General features: G+C 37.4%; 1 protein-coding gene and 1 non-coding gene across 4 annotated transcripts in view; one reads left to right on the forward strand and one right to left on the reverse strand.

Moving 5' to 3' along the window:
* PAPLA1 (Phosphatidic Acid Phospholipase A1) overlaps positions 1–22839 on the reverse strand; it is an 81363-nt gene that overhangs the window by 2950 nt on the left and 55574 nt on the right. For 2 of the 3 annotated variants that reach the window (XM_053766631.2, XM_053766630.2), the window contains exons 3-17: positions 16442–21573; positions 14761–14890; positions 13821–13935; positions 12876–12951; positions 12115–12255; positions 11613–11753; positions 10261–10411; positions 9516–9601; positions 8072–8230; positions 6327–6470; positions 3897–4023; positions 2567–2675; positions 2156–2241; positions 1209–1330; positions 30–98 (exon numbers count right to left, since the gene is read on the reverse strand). In XM_053766631.2, the coding sequence (XP_053622606.1) occupies positions 30–98; positions 1209–1330; positions 2156–2241; positions 2567–2675; positions 3897–4023; positions 6327–6470; positions 8072–8230; positions 9516–9601; positions 10261–10411; positions 11613–11753; positions 12115–12255; positions 12876–12951; positions 13821–13935; positions 14761–14890; positions 16442–21573 (6788 nt within the window). The remainder of the gene's footprint in view (positions 1–29; positions 99–1208; positions 1331–2155; positions 2242–2566; positions 2676–3896; positions 4024–6326; positions 6471–8071; positions 8231–9515; positions 9602–10260; positions 10412–11612; positions 11754–12114; positions 12256–12875; positions 12952–13820; positions 13936–14760; positions 14891–16441; positions 21574–22839) is intronic. The other variant, XM_053766633.2, reaches the window with a different exon arrangement.
* On the forward strand, positions 12608–12680 carry TRNAQ-CUG (transfer RNA glutamine (anticodon CUG)). The gene has a single exon. It is a non-coding gene; the product is annotated as a tRNA-Gln (tRNA).

Below are 22839 nucleotides of genomic sequence, written 5' to 3' on the forward strand. Positions count from 1 at the left end.
TATATATAGAAAAAATATGTAATAATCACCTCTTCCTGAGCAACATCGTCTTTCGTGTCGTCTGCTACTGGTTCCTTCTCTATTCCTTCTTCAACTACCTGTAATTAATACAGACAATATATAAATATATTAGGACAAATCACACAGATTGATACTAACTCAACGATACTATATTTTATAACATATACATATATAGATAAACATCCAAGATCCGGGCCAATCAGAAAAAGATCATTTTCCATCATGACCCGACCGGGGATTGAACCCGGGACCTCTCGGTTCAGTGGCAAGAACTATACCACTGCGCCACCGAGGTCGTCATATATATGTATATATATAAATAAATAATCATAATACCTTTGAGTAATGAAATTAACACAACATTTTTTTTATTTCAAAATAAAAACAATATGTTTGTGTAAATGTAGGTAAGATGTTACATACTTTTCGTTGCATAAGCTGATACATAACTGCACGCTTCTTTTGTTCATCCTCATTCCAAATTATTCTACTCTTCTTCGTAGTCGTATTCCTCAGGCTGAGGGTCGTAGTTATTACGTGGACAAACACACATAACAACTTTCTTGGTATTATTAATGGAGTGGTTTGCCATTGCCTTCTCCATTTCACAAACAAGTTAATAAGAATCAACCAGTGTGCAGGTTTCCTCACGATGTTTTCCGTCATCGGAAGCAAGTGGTGGTCTACGAAAACTACTATACATGAATCAGATTGGTATACAAACTCATGTGGCACGAGTGGGATTCGAACCTGGGACCTTTCGATCTACAGCGTCGGGCTACACGGGCGTCTTAACCATTACACCACCACCGCTTATAGTTTTACAATACACAATACATGACGAGCTCGGTGGCGCAGTGGTAAAGTGCTTGCCTCTGAACCGAGAGGTCCCGGGTTCGATCCCCGGTCGGGTCATGATGGAAAATGATCTTTTTCTGATTGGCCCGGTTCTTGGATGTTTGTATGTATTTGTTATAAAATATAGTATCGTTGAGTTAGTATCCCATAACACAAGTCTCGAACTTACTTTGGGGCTAGCTCAATCTGTGTGATTTGTCCTAATATACATACATACATACATGCATATACAATGTAATCACAGTCTACTAAACCGAAAACGGTGGCCACCAAAATCTTCATAGTATCTCGACGTGGCACCGTCCTACCTGCATTGACACTAGCATTACCTTCTCGAGCTGGGAGTCGACGGTCGGCGAGGCCTTCCACATGGAGCTCCAGGTGGACTTCAGCGACTCCAACAGCTTCTGTTTGAGGTCTGCGCCGACTCGGGCCATCGTGTCCTTCAGTTCTGTTATATCATTTATTAGTTTGTGCTAGTAGTTTGTAGCTTTGGTAAATATTCATCACTACATAGTATAAAACATAGTCGCTTTCTCTGTCCCTATGCTTAAATCTTTAAAACTACGCTATGGATTTTGATGCCAGTTTTATTTATATATAGTTTCGATTCCTGAGGAAGGTTTAGGTGTGCAATTTATTAAGGTTTTACCCGAGCGAAGCGGGGACGGGCCGCTAGTTTAGAATATTACGTGAAAAAGTGTCTGTATCGGTCTAATTTCTGAATAAATGATTTGATTTAGTCGAGTATATAATTTTTCGAATTTTAATTATAGCTGATTTCGTTTTTGAATCGTACAGTCGAATGCACGAAAATATAGTTTTGGAAATTTTTGTCTGTCTGTCTGTCTGAACGCGCATCACTCGAAATCTACTGGACCGATTTGCTTGAAATTTGGTATGTAGGTACCTTATATACCGGGATAACATCTTAGATTCATTTCATCCCGGTAAATGGTCAGGTTCCCGTAGGATAATTGAAAAACTTAATGACAAAATTATGCATCAAAAATGCCTCAGAATCCCGGGTTTAACATCTTATAGACATTTCATCCCGGAAAATGAGGAGGGTCCTGTAGGAAAATTAGATACATTTCATCCCGGTAAATACGCGATAAAAAAATTACTGAGATTTTGCTATGAAATTCACGCGGGCAAAAGCTAGTAATATATAAAAGTACATAATGTACATAGTCAAAAGTATACTGAAACGGGTTATGATTGTGAGCGTGTGACAAGCTTACTATCGCTTTGACAGTATTAGTTGGGACCTTACCCAAATGCATCCGCTTCCGGCCCTTGTGGTGCGGTATCAAGAACGGCTTCACATCTTTTAACTGCCTGTTAATGAGGGGTTCGATTCTGAAATGAAAAATAAGCTAGAAATATTTATACTATTATTATAAAGAGGTAAGCTTTTGTATGTTTGAGGCGGGTAGTCTTCGAAACTACCGAACCGATTTCAAAATTCCTTCACCATTGGAAAGGTACATTATCCAAGATTGCTATAGGCTATATTTTATCTCAAAGTTTTCCTTCACCGAAAGCAAGTGGTGGTCTATGAAAATTACTATACATGAGTCAGATTGGTATACAAACTCATATGGCACGAGCAGGATACGAACCTGAGACCTTTCGATCCAAAGGCGGGCGTCTTAACCATTACATTGTAATATTAGAAGGTTACCTGTAAGCGATTGGGTCGTATGGGTGGAAGATGTTGAAAAAATGAGTGCACGTCGGCAGCTGGAAGTCGTCCCCGAGCGAGTCCACGCCGCGAATGCACTCGAACATCGCTGGTGTTGCGGAAATAAAATTTTAAGTCAAATGGAAAAAAAGTAAATAACCTATATATACAGGGTCACTGGTGTCTAACGCATAACCTTCCAAAGGCGCATAAGGTACATAGAGACTTAATATATTTTAATCGACTTTTGTCTAAACGTAATAAATACAAAAAAAATCCTTTTTATAGTTTTAATGTCGTTTCAATAAATAAATATATTAGGACAAATCACACAGATTGAGCTAGCCCCAAAGTAAGTTCGAGACTTGTGTTATGGGATACAAACTTTTATAACAAACACATATATAGATAAACATCCAAGACCCGGGCCAATCAGAAAAATATCATTTTCCGTCATGACCCGACCGGGGTCGTCATCGAGGTCGTCGTTAATAAAACGTTAACTCAATGTTCGATTCCGCTACGTAACGCTACTGAACTGTCTCGTGTTGCTTGGCTGTTGTAACAGCTAAGTAAGTTGTTAACTGTATGTATACAGTTAACATGTGAATCGCAAATTAGATTGTATTTTTCTTTATATGAAAAAAAAATCTAAATTGTAGTCTTTAGTGGGTTTTGCGTTTGATACCAGTAATCCTGTATTTTTTTTTATATCTTTGTCATTTAAGAGTAATTTGTGTATAATATTAAAATATAATATGCAATTTGCTTGTCCGTCTTTGCTAATAAATTATTAACAACTTGTTATTTCCAGCGGCTTCGTCCGCGTTAATTTCGTGCGTCCGTTGCTTGTTAGCTTGTTATTGTCAATATCACAAGTTCTAAGCATCGTATCGCGATGAAAGCTATACCAGATTTTAAGTTAGGCTATGCCCTATATAGCTGTGGAAACCGCCATCGAAAATCCATCGAATAAAAAGTAAATAGTAGATAAAGTAGTAGGTTTTCGTGATGAGCGACCACCGAAAAACATTGTTTTGGCTTCTTATTGGTTCTTATTGGTCCTATAAAGACCCCATAATTATTTTCCTATAATATCTCCTGTGTACAGACATAGCTCAGTTACAGTTTTGTTATATGTATTATGTATAGATTATTATATGTATAGAAGATAGGGTTTTCACTAAAATGAAATTATCGATCAGTCTGTTGTTAGTATATAAGAAACTACTCGTACTTTTGCCAGGTGAGCGAAACCTTACTTTCACTTGAAGTCCAGCTTGGGGAAGCTGACGGGGGCGGGCGCTAGCCCTGAGGGTGGGGCACTCACCGATAGGGCTGCCCAGGGCGTAGAGCGCGGCGGGGCTGAAGTCCAGCTTGGGGTAGCAGATGGGCGGCGAGCACTCGCCCCCCGGGGCCCCGCCCCCCACCAGCCGCTTGGACGGGCACTGCCCCGACTGGAAGATAAACATTTCCCGTCAGAAATTCTTAAATTACAAATTGATATACGTAATACGTTATATTTCGGGACGGGCCGCTAGTAATATTATAAATGAATAAGCCTGTCTTTCTGTCTGTGGACTAAAAGGTTTCGATGAAATTTCGAATAGATATAGCGAACGACCCGTTATAAACGGTATATGTCAACTTTATTGTTAAGGTTGTCTGTCTGTTTCGGTTGTAGCAGGAGCGGAGCGAGGTGATCATTCATGATCACGTCGGAGGTTGTATATATACTACCAATCGTAAACGCACTGTCTGCGCGGTCTAGGCTTGTTAGTTTCTGTCATGAGTCAACCGTAGCGCCACCTATCGTTAGAGTTGTAAATCATCTATATATAGTTTATAATTTGCTTTTTGTGTCGACGGCGTTGTGTAGATGTTGCCACACTGTAAATTTTCTAACATTTATTTAAAATAGTAAAGCTTTTTGCATGGGTATGTATTATTATCATTTTATACGACACCTGATTTGAAAGAATCAAATTCCTTGTTTGAACTTATAAGTGAAAGTACGTAATTGAAGTCGAACAAAAACCGGCCTGAAAAATTGTATGCAAATCCTTTGTTCCTCTTGGGAATTATTATAATCCGGTCAAAATAAATGTGAACATCGATGCATACAAACGTCATTTAGACATGTCCAAGCGCAATAGGCCATATTACGCAAAGCTCACCGCAGATGGCGCTACTGGTACAACTAAGGTACACAAACATTGCCAATGGAGGCAAAAAACGCCAATTTTCAATATTGTTGCAGATTTACGAAGAAAAATACCTTCTACGCAATTGTGGTGCGAGTTTAAAGGAAAAAGGAAGGATTTAATGGATTATCCTGAAAATAATAACGCTATTTTAGGTTATGTTCTTCATTTGGTCAAATGTGGCATAAACTGATATAAACTTAATTTTGACGGAAGATCTTACCTGTATGAAGTTTTTTTCGGCACCCGAATATACTACATTGTTCTATATTTTCACAAACGAATGCTTACATAATGAAAGGGTTAATAAAGTACTCTAAAATAAACGTTTTAATCGACATACCAAAAGGCGGCAAAGCTTTTGTGTACCTAACATACAGTGCTGTACTCTGACGGGATAATTGTGCAGGAATACTCCCTATTCCGTGTTACATAAATATTGACAGCAATGACTATTATTTTTTACAAGAAATATTTAAAAGTGCAAGACTGGCAAAAAATATATTTCTATTAAAAAAAACGCACTAATGTGAATATTTGATTAATAATAAATAATAATAAATAAATGAGGACAAACCACACATATTGAGCTAGCCCCAAAGTAAGTTCGAGACTTGTGTTATGGGATACTAACTCAACGTTAATATATTCTATAACAAATAGATATATAGATAAACATCCAAGACCCGGGCCAATCATAAAAAGATTGTTTTCTATCATGACCCGACCGGGGATCGAACCCGGGACCTCTCGGTTCAGTGGCAAGAACTTTACCACTGCGCCACCGAGGTCGTCATTGATGTTGTTGTAATTATTCATGTATTAGAAATTATATTTTATTCTATTAATTTTATTATATTCGTAGGCAGGCGTCGTATAAAGCACTATGTATCACTCGAAATAAATTACGATTCACAACGCGTGTTTCTACAACTTACATCTTCGTTACAATCTGTGACTTTCAGTTCTCGGTGAAAAATGTAGATAGATAGATAAAACATTTATTTGTAAAACAACAACACAATACACAACCAGACTAAAAACACAAAATAAAACACAGTATCCACATAGCACAATTGAGCAAGTGTACTGTGTTGCAGCAATACAAAAAGGCCCATCTCAGTACACATATCACCCAGAGGGGCGATACACTGATTTTCAGATGAGACCCGAATCAGTGTGCGAACGGTGTGTGTGTGTATATTAACAGTGATGAAGGAGATATATAACTACGATTGATATATTACTTATACAATAAACATTGACTGTAGCTACATATGCGTACCCAACATGATAAAAAAAGAAAAATAAAATAAAACATGGTAAATTAGTAAAGGACGCTAAACATACATAAATAATACATTACAATACATACACTTTCATAAAAATTAAATAAACAATTAAAAAAATATAAGTTTTCTCTAGTGGCAACACCCGCTACCAGCGGCAGCGAAGTGTACAGTTAATTTTTTGTGAATTTAGAATGTAGGCTCGAAATTTATTTTTAAAGTTACAAATGTACTTTTAATATTATTTATTATATAGATTTCGCTCACATTCTGATGACACAGCAGATCGTAGAGTATGACGCTGCCAAGGGAATGGCCCCCGAGCGACACCGTGCCCCGATACGATGGGTTGCGAGATTTGAATAGGCGGTATATGCGGTTGAGCTCGGCGCACACAGTATTCACTATCGTCTGTAGATACAAATTGATTTTTGTTATTTATATACTTACTCTAGTAATATAAAAGATAAAGCATGCTTTAAGCTATATATATCTATTAGTATAAGATCTACATTTGTTAATTGACGTCTTTGGAGAAAAGGCTGCGGTGAAGTTTGTTGCGCCGCTTCTTCTTCACCTGCGCTTTGGAAGCCGGCAGTAGACTTAGTTTAAGTAATTTTTTTGTCGTCAATAAGTGATGTATATGTCCTATATTTAATAAAGAAATTTGAATTTTAGCTTTAATATGTTTTCTCTCTCATGTCGGCTGGTAACACTGGGCGTTTATCAACCAATCTTGACCATTCTATTTAATATTGCAATGGCAAAAAAATGTATTGCGATTTTCACCAATAGATAGTGTATAATTTATTATGGTTTAACCCGAACGAAGCCGGGACGGGCCGCTAGTTACATAGTATAAAACAAAGTCGCTTCCCGCTGTCTGTTATTTACACTTAGCTCTTTAAAACAACGCAACGGATCTCGGTGTGGATTTTTTAAATAGATATAGTGATTTAAGAGGTTTATATCTACGAGTATATAGAGGTTTATATATTGCACCCGTGCGAAGCCGGATGGGATAGCTATCCATTATCTTAACTAATATTATAAATTTCGGAAGTTTGTTTGTTACGTGTTCACGCTCTCTCTACTCAACCAATCATCTTGAAATTTTGTCATACATGTAGTTTAAAGTATGGTGAAACACATAGGGTACCTTTCATCCCGGAAAAAACTATCGTTCCCGTGGGATTTGCGAAAAACCTGTATTCTATTATAGGTGGCGCTAAATGCTAATAAAATTTTGTAATAAAAACACTAGATGGCGCTGCGAGTATATTAAAATGCGCTATGTATATTTTATTACAACTATGCCCAATACGAAGAATTGATGGGATTTGCGAAAAACCTGTATTCTATTATAGGTGGCGCTAAATGCTAATAAAACTTTGCAATAAAAACACTAGATGGCGCTGCGAGTATATTAAAATGCGCTATGTATATTTTATTACAACTATGCCCAATACGAAGAATTGATGATCGATCTGCTTGAAAATTGTGTTATTTTTAAACCCTAATGTGTCCAACAGACAGAAGGACAACGAAGTGATCCTATAAGCGTTCCGTTTTTACCTTTTGAGGTACGGAACCCTAAAAGTATAAAACGAATCATTTATTAATTACAAATTTTGTTGATTATTTTGTCCATTAATCTCGTGGAGTTTGAGGTTATAACTTAGGGTCTAAGTCTGTGTGGTGGAATAAGAATTTAAGTATAATGTAATTTAATTGCGGGTCTTTTGTGTTAGGGATAAAAAAATATTTAATAAACAACTCCAAGACGTTCAAAATTATCAGTTTCTAATGGAAATAGTCAATAACAATTGTCAGCATAAAAAACGAACGTCACGTTTGCGGCTGTGATTTTAAGACCGGCCGCCTAACGTCGGGCATTCCTTTGGAAATATTATTATTTCCTTATCCCATACCAAGAAAAAAATGTCGCCGAGAGGATTGAACCGGGCGAAGTCGCGGATAAACAACTATACTAGCGAAATAAATACACTAACCTGACAGTACAAAGGGCTAGTATAAAACAGCACATCTAGTACAGTGTCATTTGTGAAGTTTCTCAGTCTGGGGATGCTGTCGAGCGTGATCTCGGCCAGGCGGCGGTCCACGCCCGTCTCGCCCGAGTGGAGGCTGCCGTGCCACGAGATCGGCAGCACCTGGCGATATACACATGTATGTAGGTACATCGTACATACTGAATAAAACCTACATCTGTTGATTGACGTGTTTGGAGAAAAGGCTGCGGTGAAGTTTGTTGCGTCGATTCTTCTTCATCTGCGCTTTGTATGTCGGCCGTACGAACTCAGTTTAAGTAATTTTTTGACGTCAATAAGTTATGGAAAAAAATAAAATAAAAAATAAATATATTAGGACAAATCGCACAGATTGAGCGAGCCCCAATGTAAGTTCGAGACTTGTGTTATGGGATACTAACTCAACGATACTATATTTTATAACAAATACATATATAGATAAACATCTAAGACCCGGATCAATCAGAAAAAGATCATTTTCCATCATGACCCGACCGGGGATCGAACCCAGGACCTCTCGGTTCAGTGGCAAGAACTTTACCACTGCGCCACCGAGGTCGTCAAATCGATGTATGTAAGAGATGTATATCGTCTTAAATTAAATAAAGAATTTTGATTTGTTTTGAATGGAAATGGTTGGACGTCCGATATTCGTTTCAATCGTGAGTGTAACGCGTACACATTTATCATTAACTTGAATGTTATGTTTATGCATATTAATATTACTGGTTGTTCGTCGCGACTAAGTTCGCGGCGAACGACTAGTGATAGTAGTGACATCGCGAAAACATTTTTTACAAAATTGTGAATATTTCAAAAACGACTTAACCAATTTTGATGCCACCCGAATTTAAAAATTCTATTGGCAGATTCTACATACGTTTTAAATTTCATCAAAACCAGACCTACGATTCGAAAGTTATCGCATTACAAACATACATACAAAAATTGTATTTTGTGCCCCAAGTTGATTCGTAGAACTCACTCGCTTCGCTCGCTCGGTCAATAAATGCGTGAGTCTGTCTGTCTGTTCCGCTTTCACGGCCTTTTTTTTTTTCAAAAATCAGCCCTAAGTTACTATAATAGGGGGAGACAATTTGTAAGAAAATTATGTCTTAAATTATGTCTTGCTTTCATTTCGAGAAATTTACGCGGCCGAAGCCGCGGGCAAAAACTAGTGTATTATAAATCCCAATCCTTACACATATTATAAATGCGAAAGTAACTTTGTTTGTATGTTACCTCTTCACGCACTCTTCTTGAAATTTTGCAAACACGTAGTTTGAATTATGAAGAAGGGCATAGGGTACCTTTCATCCCGGAAAAATAACTGTCACCGTGGTAAATTTACGCGGGCGAAACCGCGGGCAAAAGCAAGTCATACATATGTAACATTAAAAACACTTACCTCGACTCTATTAACAATTCCGTTTTCATACGAATTTCTGTAATGTGACTGCAATAATTGAAGGCTTGTCGATCTGAAGTCGTTCACTGAAAACATAGAATGAGTGTTATACTAATATATTATAAATGCGAAAATTTGTGAGGATGTATGTGTGTAACTCTTTCTCGCAAAAACTACTGGACCGATTGTTATGATATTTGGTACACGGGTAGAATGTAACATGTAATAACACATAGGGTACTTTTTGTCCCGAAATTCCCACGGGAGCGAAGCCCGGGGCGTAGCTAGTTTTAAATATATATATTTTACTGAGCAAGCAAACAGGCATACGGCCGACCTGTTGAGAAGTGGTCACCGGAGCCAATTTTCACATGTCGCTGTGCCATATTAGCTAAATCACGATCTGCCCGGGAATATTACAATTTGGCCAAGTTAAAAATAAGACTACGACATATATAAGTGTGATGGCTTTGTCCTCTAGTGGCGTTATTTGAAACTTATTTTGACTTGTGTCTTAATAAAAGTCAAATATTGCATCTTACAAGTCTAATAGTAGCGCTTCTACAGCTTCCTGTAGCATATAATTTCGCCCTTTTTTACAAAATCCAACTTCACAGACATACATGCAAAATTTAAAGGTAACTTAACATTACGATTCAGTATTGAGGGCGCCACTGAGCTTCACGTGTAACTTCGAGCAACAGCAAACTGCTGCTTATACTTGGCGGCCATCTTGTTAACTCACCGACTTCCTCCACAGACCGGAAGCGCATGTCGCAAGCGGAACCGACGCCATGACACAAGAGCAAAAGGTGATCAATGTTAGAAGGTTCCGTGTCTTCTATTTCCGACTCGTCCCAGCCGCGACGGACGACGCGCGGGCGCATTGCCGATTGCTAGGAAAAAATATGTATATTTTAAAATATTTAATTTAAAAATTTTATATTGTGAAGACTTTATGATAGTCTCAAAGTGTATGATGGCATATTTATCCAAAATAACATTAATAGTGGTTCGCCACGAACTTAAACCTCGCGAACACAATAAAATTTTACAAAATTCTGAATATGTCAAAAACGACTCAAACGATTTTGATTCCTTACGAAATTAAAATTTGTATTGACAGAACCTACATATACCTTTTAAATTTCATCATAATCAGACCAACGGTTCGAAAGTTATCGCGTTACAAACATACATATATACAAAAAAAATATGTTTGGCCAAGTAAGTGTTTACTTTCCCCAATATATTTTTTAAAACGTATATACACATTTAAACTAAAAATTTAAAATAATAAATATTAAATTAATTTAAATAAAAAATCGTCGTCGTGCGGTAAAGTTCCCAGATGGCTGGCGACATTTCCTCTTTGTATGGCCAAACTCAAACTTTGGCCAAAATAGTCACCAGCCCTTGGGTCCCCGGAGACATCGACCAGGCGTGCGGAAATTTCTTTGTAAAGGGTTTTTGCATCCGCACCCCATGGTCCCAGGCTCTCTACAGCAAAAGGCATAAATATGTATGACTCCCCCAGAGATGCATATTTACGCCTTTTGCCGGACTCTGCCGCCCACGCAGCCGCACCAGCCTCACAGGCGGTCGCCGCTGGCCGCTACGTGGGATGGAGCTACTGTATCCACGCACGTCGCATCCCACACCACGGAATGAGTGTCATGCCGTCCGGCCTCTTACCGTCGCCCATTGAAATGCCAGTAGGCTCTGGGGCAGCTGGCACGCCGGCAGTACGACAAGCCAAACCGTGGTGACCCAAGTGGTCGACATTTTGCCCAAGTTGATTCGCCTAAATATACTTTAAATCTTCGTATTTAGATCCAGCTGCATTGTTACAGTCTATAGAATTATCTTAATGATCCTAAATATATATCTTCATCTAGATTATACATATTTTTTTACAATTATCTGAGCTTGTCAACTACACTATGATTTTCAAAATTAGATAAATACCTAATGTCTATTTTAAGGTATTTTCAGTGTACATAACTACTATTTCTATCTACGCACTACAGCTGAACATACACTAACGAGGTATCCGCGGAGGCAACACATCTGACGCAATATTAAAGTGGAACTAACATATTTTTCTTGCTGCTTTTTGCTCTCGTATTCTCCAGCGCCATGGACAAGGAAGATCAGATGGTCTATGACTGCTCTTTGGTCACGGCACACGCGTATCTTTGGCGGGTTCCTGTACACTCTCTTGCCGAAACTGAATAGCTGGAAGTAGGATGGGTTTAGGATGGTCGGATAGTTTAGTGAACAGGGTTAATAGGGAGTTGGGTCGTCTATTTTTTGCGTAGTTTCTATTTATTTGCCGAAGAAAATTTGAAGCCACGTTTTTCGGTAGGACCTTGTTGGTAGAACTTTGTTGGTAGGACCTTGTTGGTAGAACCTTGTTGGTAGTACCTTGTTGGTAAGATCTTGTTGGTAAGACCTTGTTGGTAAGACCTTGTTGGTAGGACCTTGTTGGCAGGATCTTGTTGGTAGGACCTCTTTGGTAGGACCTTGTTGGTAAGACGTTGTTGGTAGGACCTTGTTGGTAGGACCTCTTTGGTAGGACCTTCTTGGTAGGACTTACCGGAGTAGAACCGAAGCCGTCAGTGTTGGCCTGCAGTAGGTGAACCATAACTGCGGGTCCATGCATCACGACCAATTCGTTGTTCGGTAGGACCAGTCGTCGATGCCATTCGCCGGTCGTCATGCCGTGGCGATATTCCTCCTAGAAATATATATATTATATATTTATATGTTTCAAACACACTTGCTCAAAATAGGCTCACTAATGTTTCAACCATTTACAATAAATCAAAATAATTACATGATCTAACAAAACAAAAAAACAACCAATAGCGCGTAGACAGAGAAAGCTACAGACCACGACAAATCTTCCATCTCGTTCAAACAAGATAAGTGCGTATTGGAAATACATGAGAGAAGAAACTATATAAATAATTTCTGAATAAGTGATTTGATTTGATCTTGGCCTTCGCAATAGCGCGTTCTATTTCTAAATATTGCCATCCAGTAGCACCAAACCAAAATATTATTTTTGATTTGTGCTACTAGATTACGACCTCGGTGGCGCAGTGGTAACGTGCTTGCCTCTGAACCGAGAGGTCCCGGGTTCGATCCCCGGTCGGGTCATGATGGAAAATGATTTTTTTCTGATTGGCCCGGGTCTTGGATGTTTATCTATATATGTATTTGTTATAAAATATAGTATCGTTGAGTTAGTATCCTATAACACAAGTCTCGAACTTACTTTGAGGCTAGCTCAATCTGTGTGATTTATCCTAATATATTTATATATAATAATTAAATACAAAAACAACGGCACACCTCCAGTTTCTCTGCAATCGTCTCCGGATAAGGCACATATCTCGCGTCCGTGTTCCCTTTGTAAAACCAACTGCACCTGGAGAACAAAACACAACCACCCATCAGAAACTTAGTCATAAATCCTCTATCCCAATCCTCTCTTCATAGTCGTATTCCTCAGGCTGACGGTCGTGGTTATTACGTGGAATGAAACAAACACAACAACTTTCTTGGCATTATTAATGGAGTGGTTTGCCATTGCCTTCTCCATTTCACAAACAAGTTAATAAGAATCAACCAGTGTGCAGGTTTCCTCACGATGTTTTCCTTCACCGGAAGCAAGTGGTGGTCGATGCAAACTACTATACATGGGTCAGATTGGTATACAAACTCATGTGGCACGAGTGGGACTCGAACCTGGGACCTTTCGATCCACAGGCGGGCGTCTTGACCATTACACCACCACCGCTTCCACCCTAATCCTAACTATCCCTTATTTCTCTCCTCTCGTATCTGCATGTTTTCGGTTGCATTACAGCTTCACGTTGTGAAGCCGCGTAGCCCGGGGTCAGCGTGAAAAACAAACTTAAAATGTTGAAGATTCTGCTGTGATTTTACAACCGGGCGCTTGTCTGACGTCATGCCTCCTTGGGAATATTCCTTATTCCTGATTATTAGCAACTTAATATTATAGAGGTAAATGGAAAAGTAAGTTTATTTAGTGACTAGATGTTGCCCGGGGCTTCGCTCCCGTGGGAATTTCGAAATAAAATATTAGCCTATTGCAATCTTGGATAATGTACCTTTATAATGGTGAAAGAATTTTTGAAATTGGTTCGGTAGTTTCGGAGATTACCAGCCTCAAACATACAAACTCACAAACGCTTACCCCTTCATAATAATAGTATAGAAGTATAGATTACATGCATAATTTGAACTATAATTAAAGATATGAAATTGAAGTACCTCCTAACATTCGTGGGTTTATCAGACCAGTACACCGCTATTCGGAGCCTGCCAATAACGTTGACGTCATAGCGACCGCCATCTGTCGGCACTAGTGTGTTCTCGTTCAGGTTGGCTGAAATTAATACAATATTGATGTAATTTTATTTAACTAGTTACAAGTTGTTCGCCGCGAACTTGACCTCGCGAACGCAATAAATTTTTACAAAATTGTGAATATTTCAAAAACGACTTAGCCGATTTTGTTGCCCCACGAACTTAAAAATTCTATTGACAGATCCTACATACCTCCTCAAATTTCATCAAAAAGAGCAACAGTTCGAAAGTTATCGCATTACAAACAAACATATATACATACATATATACATACATACATACATACATACATACATACATACATACATACATACATATTATTTATTTTCCCCCAAGTTGATTCGAATTCGAAAAAAGTGCGAGAGTCGGATTTTAGTCAAGTCGCCGAAAACAGACCGACATTACTTTTACGACTACCGTCGCCGTCGAGTGGCGAGCAATCGCGAACACTAGTGAACTTAAGCATTGATTTACATTGAATTGTTTGTATTAGGTTTAAAGACTAGAAGATTTATTCTCAGAAATATTTTACATCACTTACATGAGAACACAAAATACAAGAAATATTATATTCGTTGTCACACTAATAAACTGAACACAACAGACAAGTTCAGTATGTAGAAATTATATGTTTGGCTAATTGTTTCTTGAATACATCGAACGTGTTAATATTCTTGATATCAGAGAGGTATCTTGTTAAAAAGAAGCGCATGTTACTCGTATTGTCGACCTGCCGTAGCATTTTTTGTCCGATGAAGTTCGCGCGTCGAGCGCATGTGCTAACTTGTTTCTGCTGTAATATACTCGTAATTTTAGATTCTGCCGAATATCTTTAGCTACTTACGGCTGTTAAAAGCTTCCTCCAGAGCTTTAGAGTCGGACGATGAGAATCCCCGCCACAGAGACTTGGACTCCTGATCAACCCGGTAGAACCAGTGGTGACGCACTGGGGTGTACTCAACCGATGGACGGCTCTGGAAAATTTGTAATGGAAACCTTTAAATCAAATTTAAAAAAATTCATGTAAGTTAATTGTGTTTCACATCGATTATAATATATATATATATATATATATATATATATATATATATATTATAATCAGCACTCGGATCACAATCATAACCTGTTTTGATATACCTTTTGACTATGTACATTATGTACTTTTATATATTATTAGAAAGAAAAAAAAACATTGTAAGAAACAATAATGGTAAGCCGATCTGGCATGATAGGGACCAACACTGTTAAATATTGACGAGAAAAAGTGCCTGTGAAGGTCTAATTTTTGAATGATTTGAATTTGAATTTGAAAATCAAATAAATTTAATTAGTTAAGTATTTAAATTAAGCGTGATGGGTACTTTTGAGCTGAGTACAATTCGGGGTGGGATGTTTGATTAATTTTTATTCAATTCAAAGTTTATTTCAATGTGAAATAAAATAAACTAAACTAAAAAGTTTAAATAAATAATTCTTGTAAAAAGAAAACAATAAACTCGTGAGATATAAATAAAATACAAAATACATGTTATGGACTAACAGCTGAAAGGCTAAGCAGGTTTTGATGAAATTTGTAATAGATTACAATTAAATGCTGTAAATAGACATTATCTTTTAACAGATTTACTTTCGCAATTATAATATTAGTATGAAAAATAGATGACGCCCTAAAAATATACTTGAGCACTGAAAAAACAACTATACTAACTTAAAAAGACAAATTTATATGTTATATATGTGTTATCGTACGACGTATCGACTAACGACCTCGATGGCGCAGTGGTAAAGTGTTTGCCTCTGTACCGAGAGGTCCCGGGTTCGATCCCCGGTCGGGTCATGATGGAAAATGATCTTTTTTGATTGGCCCGGGTCTTGGATGTTTATCTATATATGTATTTGTTATAAAATATAGTATCGTTGAGCTAGTATTCCATAACTCGAACTTACTTTGGGGCTAGCTCAATCTGTGTGATTTGTCCTAATATATTTATATTTATTTATATTTATCGGGATTTAGCCGCTTATGTTCGGCGAGCCCTAGGTGCATCGAATACTTATTGACTTTTTTGTTTTCTTTGATGTGAAAGTAAGTTTTTGTTACCTCTTCACGCGTTATCTACTCAACCAATCTTCATGAAATTTCGCATATATACAATTAAGAGTATGGAGAAGGTACCTTTCATCCCGGAAAAGACTATTGTTCCCGTGGGATTTGCGAAAAACCATTCCCTTATAAGTGGCGCTAAATGCGCTGAGTGAATTTTAAATCAATGACTGAAAAATTTGACAGAAAGGTAGATCATGGCTAGGAGACGTCCGCTAAGAAAGGAGTTTTAATGGTAATTCTTTCCCTAAGGGGGTGTTCTTTCCCTATGATGTATTTTAAATGCGTTATGGATATTTTATTCCTACTATCCTAATCAAAATTTAATTAATACGGAGAAAGAAACTGCTCCCGAGAGAATTGTACACGGGCGAGACGGGGGCAAACAGCTAGTTTAACATAAAATGATACGTGTAAATACCTCAGTAAGCATGCTGACTTCATCGTTCGCTTCGTCGTCTTGTTCTAACTTCACTGACCCCTCCTTCTTGTCACGTTTACTATTTTTACCTTCCGTAATATTCATTTTATCTGGCCTTTTATCTGAATTATCATTATCCATAACGCGCCTGTACAGTTTTTTGTATTCTTTTGTAATGTTACAGCAATCGTTACAACTTTTAACTTCTTTTATTACATCGTCATTATACTTTTCCTCTACTTCTGAATAATCTTTATGTAAAATTTCGTCTAAATCGTCTTTACAGTATTTGGGCTCGGTTAGTTTCATTTTGTCTATATTAATGTTACTATCGTACACTACTGTGAAGTAATTTACTGTTCTAACTACTTGGTCATTTACAATATTCTGAATCGACGACAAATCATTTATTAGGTTAGTATTTGGAATGACTTTATTATGGTTTGGACTTATATTAATTTTTCCAGCGCTTTCTACACTAGAAGCATGTCTGTAATGGTTTTGACTTTGGCTCAACTCAAAAAAAGACTTCGCTGGGTCCGTTTTTGTTGGTGTCGAGAAATAACTAGCTAGTCTATTGAAACTATTGTCTGTTTCTTCTTTAGGCTCCTCTTTAGATGTAAAGAAGCTTAAGGGATCTGGTAACGATTCAGCTAGCGGGGGTTTATCGGCAAAAATCGATGCTGCGTCACCGCCCTCCAGTTTAACTGGGTGTAACCCCAAAAAAGAAGACATTTGTGTGTTTGCTTCTTCCGTTTTAGACACTGATGACACAGAATGATCATCGATATCTTTGTTTACACCAAATATTGAAGCGAAAGGAGGTAACTTCTCTGGACTTGATTCTTGTGTCTGCTCTTTTAAATCCAACTTCGAGAACAAAGCAGTCTGCTCTATAATTTTTGGGAAAGTATCTTGAATGGTATTGTGTACTGTACTGAAAGTTGTTGTAGATGTTACTTTAGTTTGAGTCGTGCAGTCTGGTATACAAGGTTCATTTTTGATCTGTCCTGTCGAATCCGAAGATATTCCGCTTAAACGTCTCTGATATTCGCTTTCAAATCCAGGGGGAATGCGTGTCGTTATACTTGGAGAGCAAACATTTATTTGGCTGAAGGGCGATGAAGATGACATAGAATTCTTATAATGTGTCTCTGCTGCATAGTTTCCAGTATCAAAATACGAAGCAATAGTTATAGCCGGACTATTGGAAGTAACAATTTCAATTTTTTTCTGCATATCAAATACATCGTCATTTATGTCAATATTTTCTTCCATCTGTTTAAATCTTTCCACTCTGTTAGTAAATGTATCTGCGTTAGGTATAGGATCATCGGAACTTCTTTCCCTCTCTTTTATTTCAATTTTGTCGTCATCTGTTTCTGAAGGATCTATAACGAATTCTTCAAATATTGGAAAATCGTTTTTTGCATCTTGTTCAATAGAATGTACATCTAAACCACCATTTTCGTCAGATTTGGAATCATCATCTTGGGCTGGCGGTGCTGTAGGTATGCTCATCTGCCTTGGTAGAACAACAGTAGCATTGGTATCATCTTGAGAAATTTTGAATTCTGCTTTAATTTCATCACTAGCATTACATGGAATATCATCGAAGAACATAGAATTATCACCGAAGAAGCCAATAGCATTTGTATTCATCTGAAATGTATAATCAGGACCAGAGAGGTCTTTCGACATAACACTAGTGTTATCTGCACACCAACCATAACTTCTAGTATTTTTTTCGGACCTGTCATTCTCTATAAGCTTGGTAGCGGATTGTCCGTGAATGGTTTCCATTGTTTCTTCGGTTATGTGTGAGATTGCAGCGCATTGGTCAGAGTCGAAAATAATTCTATCATCTACTGGAGTATTAACTTCTGTTAAAGGCACTTCGACAGGATTTGATAGTTGGATAGGAGCTATGATATTTTCTATCAATTGTGTTGTCAAATCTTCAACTTCCTTTTCATCTTCGATTTCGGGTTTAGTTACTTCTCTGCAAGTTTCGCAAATATTAAAATCGGATATATTATTTTCTTCTTGACTATCTTCATGGAGAGGTTTATTTTCTAGATCATTTTCACTGAAACTTACGCTTGCATCTCGATCAAATACATTTGCTTCATTTGTCGTCTCATCATTTAATTCTTCGACAGCTTTAGATCTATCAGCAATCATGGAAGATAAATCAAATAAGGGTACTGAAGATACGTTTGTAGGAAAGGATCCAGTGGCGGTATCCTTTTCTAAATGTTGTTTGTTAAAAAAGTCCTTATCATTGCTGTCTGTATCAAAGATGTAATTTGCAAAGGCATTTTCTAATTTTACACTTTCAGTTTCTTGACGATTTCCTGATACGTTTGGCTCAGATTCTAATGTGTTATCAGGAAATATCGGTGGGCAAATGGACTGATGTATTTCTGTCCTATTTGAGTTATCATCAAACTGAAAACTGGCAATGGAAATATCAGACGTTTCCGTATTATTGACATCTAATTGTTCACTCAAAGGGACTTCATGCCTGTGTAAATCTGTTAGCCCTTTTTCTCTTACTAATTTTTCTTGTATATCTCCTTCTGATGAGACTACGTTCGAATGCAAGTCCAATCCTTCAAGTTTCGGAATCAAATCTGGTATTGAGATATTATTGTCTAAAAATTGTTTAGAAAATAAATTAGTTTCGCCAAAACTGACGCTTTGAATGAGAGCTTGACCGGAACTATTAGCACTTAAAACATTGTCATTTTCTTCAACATCTCGGCAATGAGTTTGAGTAGCAACTTGAGCATCACTTGTAATCTTCGATTCTCCCGATGCACTACTGTCTATACTTTCGTGGTAAATATTTCCAGTTTCAATCACATTTTCAGCATTTTCAATTGCTGATTGATAATTTTGTTGACTAAAAACTTGTGTAAAATCAGTACAACTTGGATACATCTGAGTCTGATTTTGATAAAAATATTCATGAGTATTATAATACTGATTGTTTTCTCCATAGCTGTTTGGTTGACTCTGATAATTCATTTGATAATTGTAATGAGGATATGTTTGAGAATTTTGATCTATGCATATCCCTAAATTATCTTGTTGAGTAAAAACTGCCGGATTAGACTGACTTCCATATTGTTTATGAGAATCATCTTCCTTTTTGGCACTGTTATAATCCGGATCAAAAAAGGTAGTCACGCTATTTTGAATCTTATTAATATCTAACGAACCAAGTTTGGATTTCAAAGAACCAATAATGCCAAATCCTTTGGTTTCCTGTTTAGGTGGTTCATAAGCCTCTGTGGTTTGTCTGCTTAGATCGAAAGCAGTACTATAATTAGTTTCAAAGGATTGTTCAGTTGTCTTGCTTATATCGACTGGATGATACGATTGTGGTATATTAGTATGCTCAATATTGGGTGACATTTGAGTATGTTCACAGGTAGGAGCTACTAACTCTTGATTTTGATCGGGCATAAATAAAGCACCGTGAAAATTTCCAGGATTGACTGTGGATTGTAATGTAGGCTTTACATTATTACTTATAGATCCAACTCCTTCAATGGGACCTGAATAATACTGAGGCCTCTTTTTCGTCATTCTGTAGTTCAAATTTCCTGATATTTTTGGAGGTTCTGCCACCGGTTTTGGTGGTTCTGGTTCTGGTGCGGGAGTAAATAAACTATTTATATTCGGTTGTGTAATATTTTGTACGTTTTGCACTTGCACTGTGTTTGAGTTAAAGAATGTCGGCGGAACATTTGATACCGTTGCTTGCGTGCTTGTCTCGATAGCTGGTATTGCATCGGTTGTATTCATTGCAGCCATTGCAGGCCGTGGTGTTAAATCTGGTGATGGATTACTTAATGAAATTGGAGACGGGTGGAAAATATTCATTGGTGGAGCAGTTATTGTAGTAGTTGTCATTGCGTGAGATGTCACATTCTGCAGATCAAGAGGGTAACTAACTGACGGAACTTGATTTATAATACCAGTTGGTGGTAGAGGCACATCGGCATCACTTGATTTTTGAATGTTTGCAGCAAAAGCAGAGGTTGGTTGAAAAGCATCTGCAGAAAAATCTGGCGTAAATATGTTTGTTGGTGGTGGTGGTAAATTTGCTGATTTGGATGTAGATTGAAAGGCGCTCGTAGCTGATTTTGACGTAAATCTTGAAGGTGGTGCTATTGGCTTCTTCGGTGGAGGAGGCAAGTCAACTGGAAAACTGGAAGTTGCTTGGGGTAAACTTGCTGTTGGCACAAAAGAACTATTCGTTGCTTGAAAGTCTATTTGAGTTGTGTCTGCTGTTCTTGGTTTAGTTGGTGTAGGAGGCAAAATTGTGGAAATTGCAGCTTGACTTGAAGAACTTAAAGGAAATATAGACGCTTGCGGTTGCATGAACGATGGATTATGTGTCGGTTGAATTCCAGTCAAGGCTACTCCAGAAGTTGAATGAAACGAGTGCGGCTCATTAATCGCGTGTTCAGTCAATTGCTGATTTTCTTGAGCATTATCAATTGACGGTACAAAAATGTTACCAGTATCGAATGTGGTTTGTGAAGTCTGCGGTTTAATCACTGGATGATTTGCTGAAATACGTCGTGCAACTGATGGAGGTAAGACAGACTTTCCTATACCGCTTTGGCTATCTCTCCGCGGGATATTAGAAAACATTGGTGGTGGCGGAATTAATGGTGGTTGCGCAATGTATTGAATATTACGTGATTCAAATCCTTCTGATACTTGAGGAACAGATTCAACCTTGTGTGTAAAACAATTAGGCTGAGTATTGCTTGCAGCTTGATCGGCATTTAAATCAAAAGCGGTTTTGTTTTGTGAATAATTGGGCTGTTTGTTGCTTGGTGCTTGAAGACTACATTCAACATTATACGTAGAAACAGACACTGGATTAAACATATCAATTTCCTTTTGTTTATTATCTACTAGATGTTCAGGTTTCATATAATCAGTTGTTGGTGGTTGATTTTGATAATCAGTGATGTGAAGATTAAGTGGTATAAATGGAACGTTATGACTTGGTGGGTATGGATTGCCTTGTGCGCTGTCACGGGAACTTAAGCCAGGTATTTGGGCATACGCTTTCTTTTTCGTAGTGATCCGATAGTTTGAGGTACCTGAAACAAACGAAAAAATCATAAGTCTAAATTCTTAAAATGTAATTATGTATTTAAACTTCATTGCTCAAACACACAATTTGTACAATAATAATAGGCGGACTTAATGCTAAAAATATTATCTAACCGTGAACCTTAGAACATACAGAGATGTTATGTGGGATCGTATTTAAGTAGAACAAAAATTATGTATCGTCCCACTGTCTCCGGTATACAGCGGTAGAGCCTATTTCCTTTTTTTTCTAGTATTCTGCATCCTGAGTTCGTCATTGTCAGACCATTAGCACGCATCTTCGGAAGGCGGAAGCAAAAAAAAAACAAGACAACGGCATATTATGTACAAAGAATAGATCTATAAAATAGATACATAATTCAAATTTTCAATCGAATTTGTATTTAATTTTTATTCTTGTAAAATTTATTTTATTCAGCTAAGTTTGTTTTTTATTTTTATTCTTATACTATGAAAAAAAAACTAATCAACTATAATAATTTGCGTTTTTTTTTTCTATTATGTCCCGCGTTTGAAACTATGCCGCTTTTTTAATCATCAGAATTCAAAACCCCGCTTTGTAAAAATAAAATCAAGCAAAGCAACGCTACTGCCTACCCCCACGGAAAACAGGCGTGATAATATACATATATGCGTGTGTATGCTAGCTAAAGTACTTCCAATGGAAATTAACCGACTACACAGTTAGTGTGACAAGTTGCCACAGAATAATTATAGTAGAAAATCTAGCCTGACAGACACCAGGCTAAACCTGTATATTGCGTTTAAATCTAGCTATAATTTAAACACACTGTCATATATTATATGGTGTCAAAGCCAATAGCTTAGTGATTAAGATGAGTTTGTATATCAATCTAATAGTTTTCTTATACTTTATCTTACATCAACCATTGAAGCGGTGGTGGTGTAATGGTTAAGACGCCCGTCTGTCTGAATCCCACGCGTGCCAGTTTGTATACCAATCTGACTCATGTATAGTAGTTTTCATCGACAACCACTTGCTTCCGGTGAAGGAAAACATCGTGAGGAAACCTGCACACTGGTTGACTATTAACTAACGACTGTTCGTAATGATTCGGGCAACATCGAGTCGCGTCGCGGTACATAGAAAAAATAATAAAAAATACAAAAAAAATGAACAATGTACAATTGTACATAAATAATCCGAAAACTGTAATATACACTGTAAATAAAATCGATTTTTAAATACGCCAGTTAGTAAAACTGTCAGTCCTAAGCCTGAACAAAGTATG

This window comes from Plodia interpunctella, chromosome 29 (assembly GCF_027563975.2).
Source record: "Plodia interpunctella isolate USDA-ARS_2022_Savannah chromosome 29, ilPloInte3.2, whole genome shotgun sequence".
In the NCBI taxonomy this organism is placed as follows: domain Eukaryota; kingdom Metazoa; phylum Arthropoda; class Insecta; order Lepidoptera; family Pyralidae; genus Plodia; species Plodia interpunctella.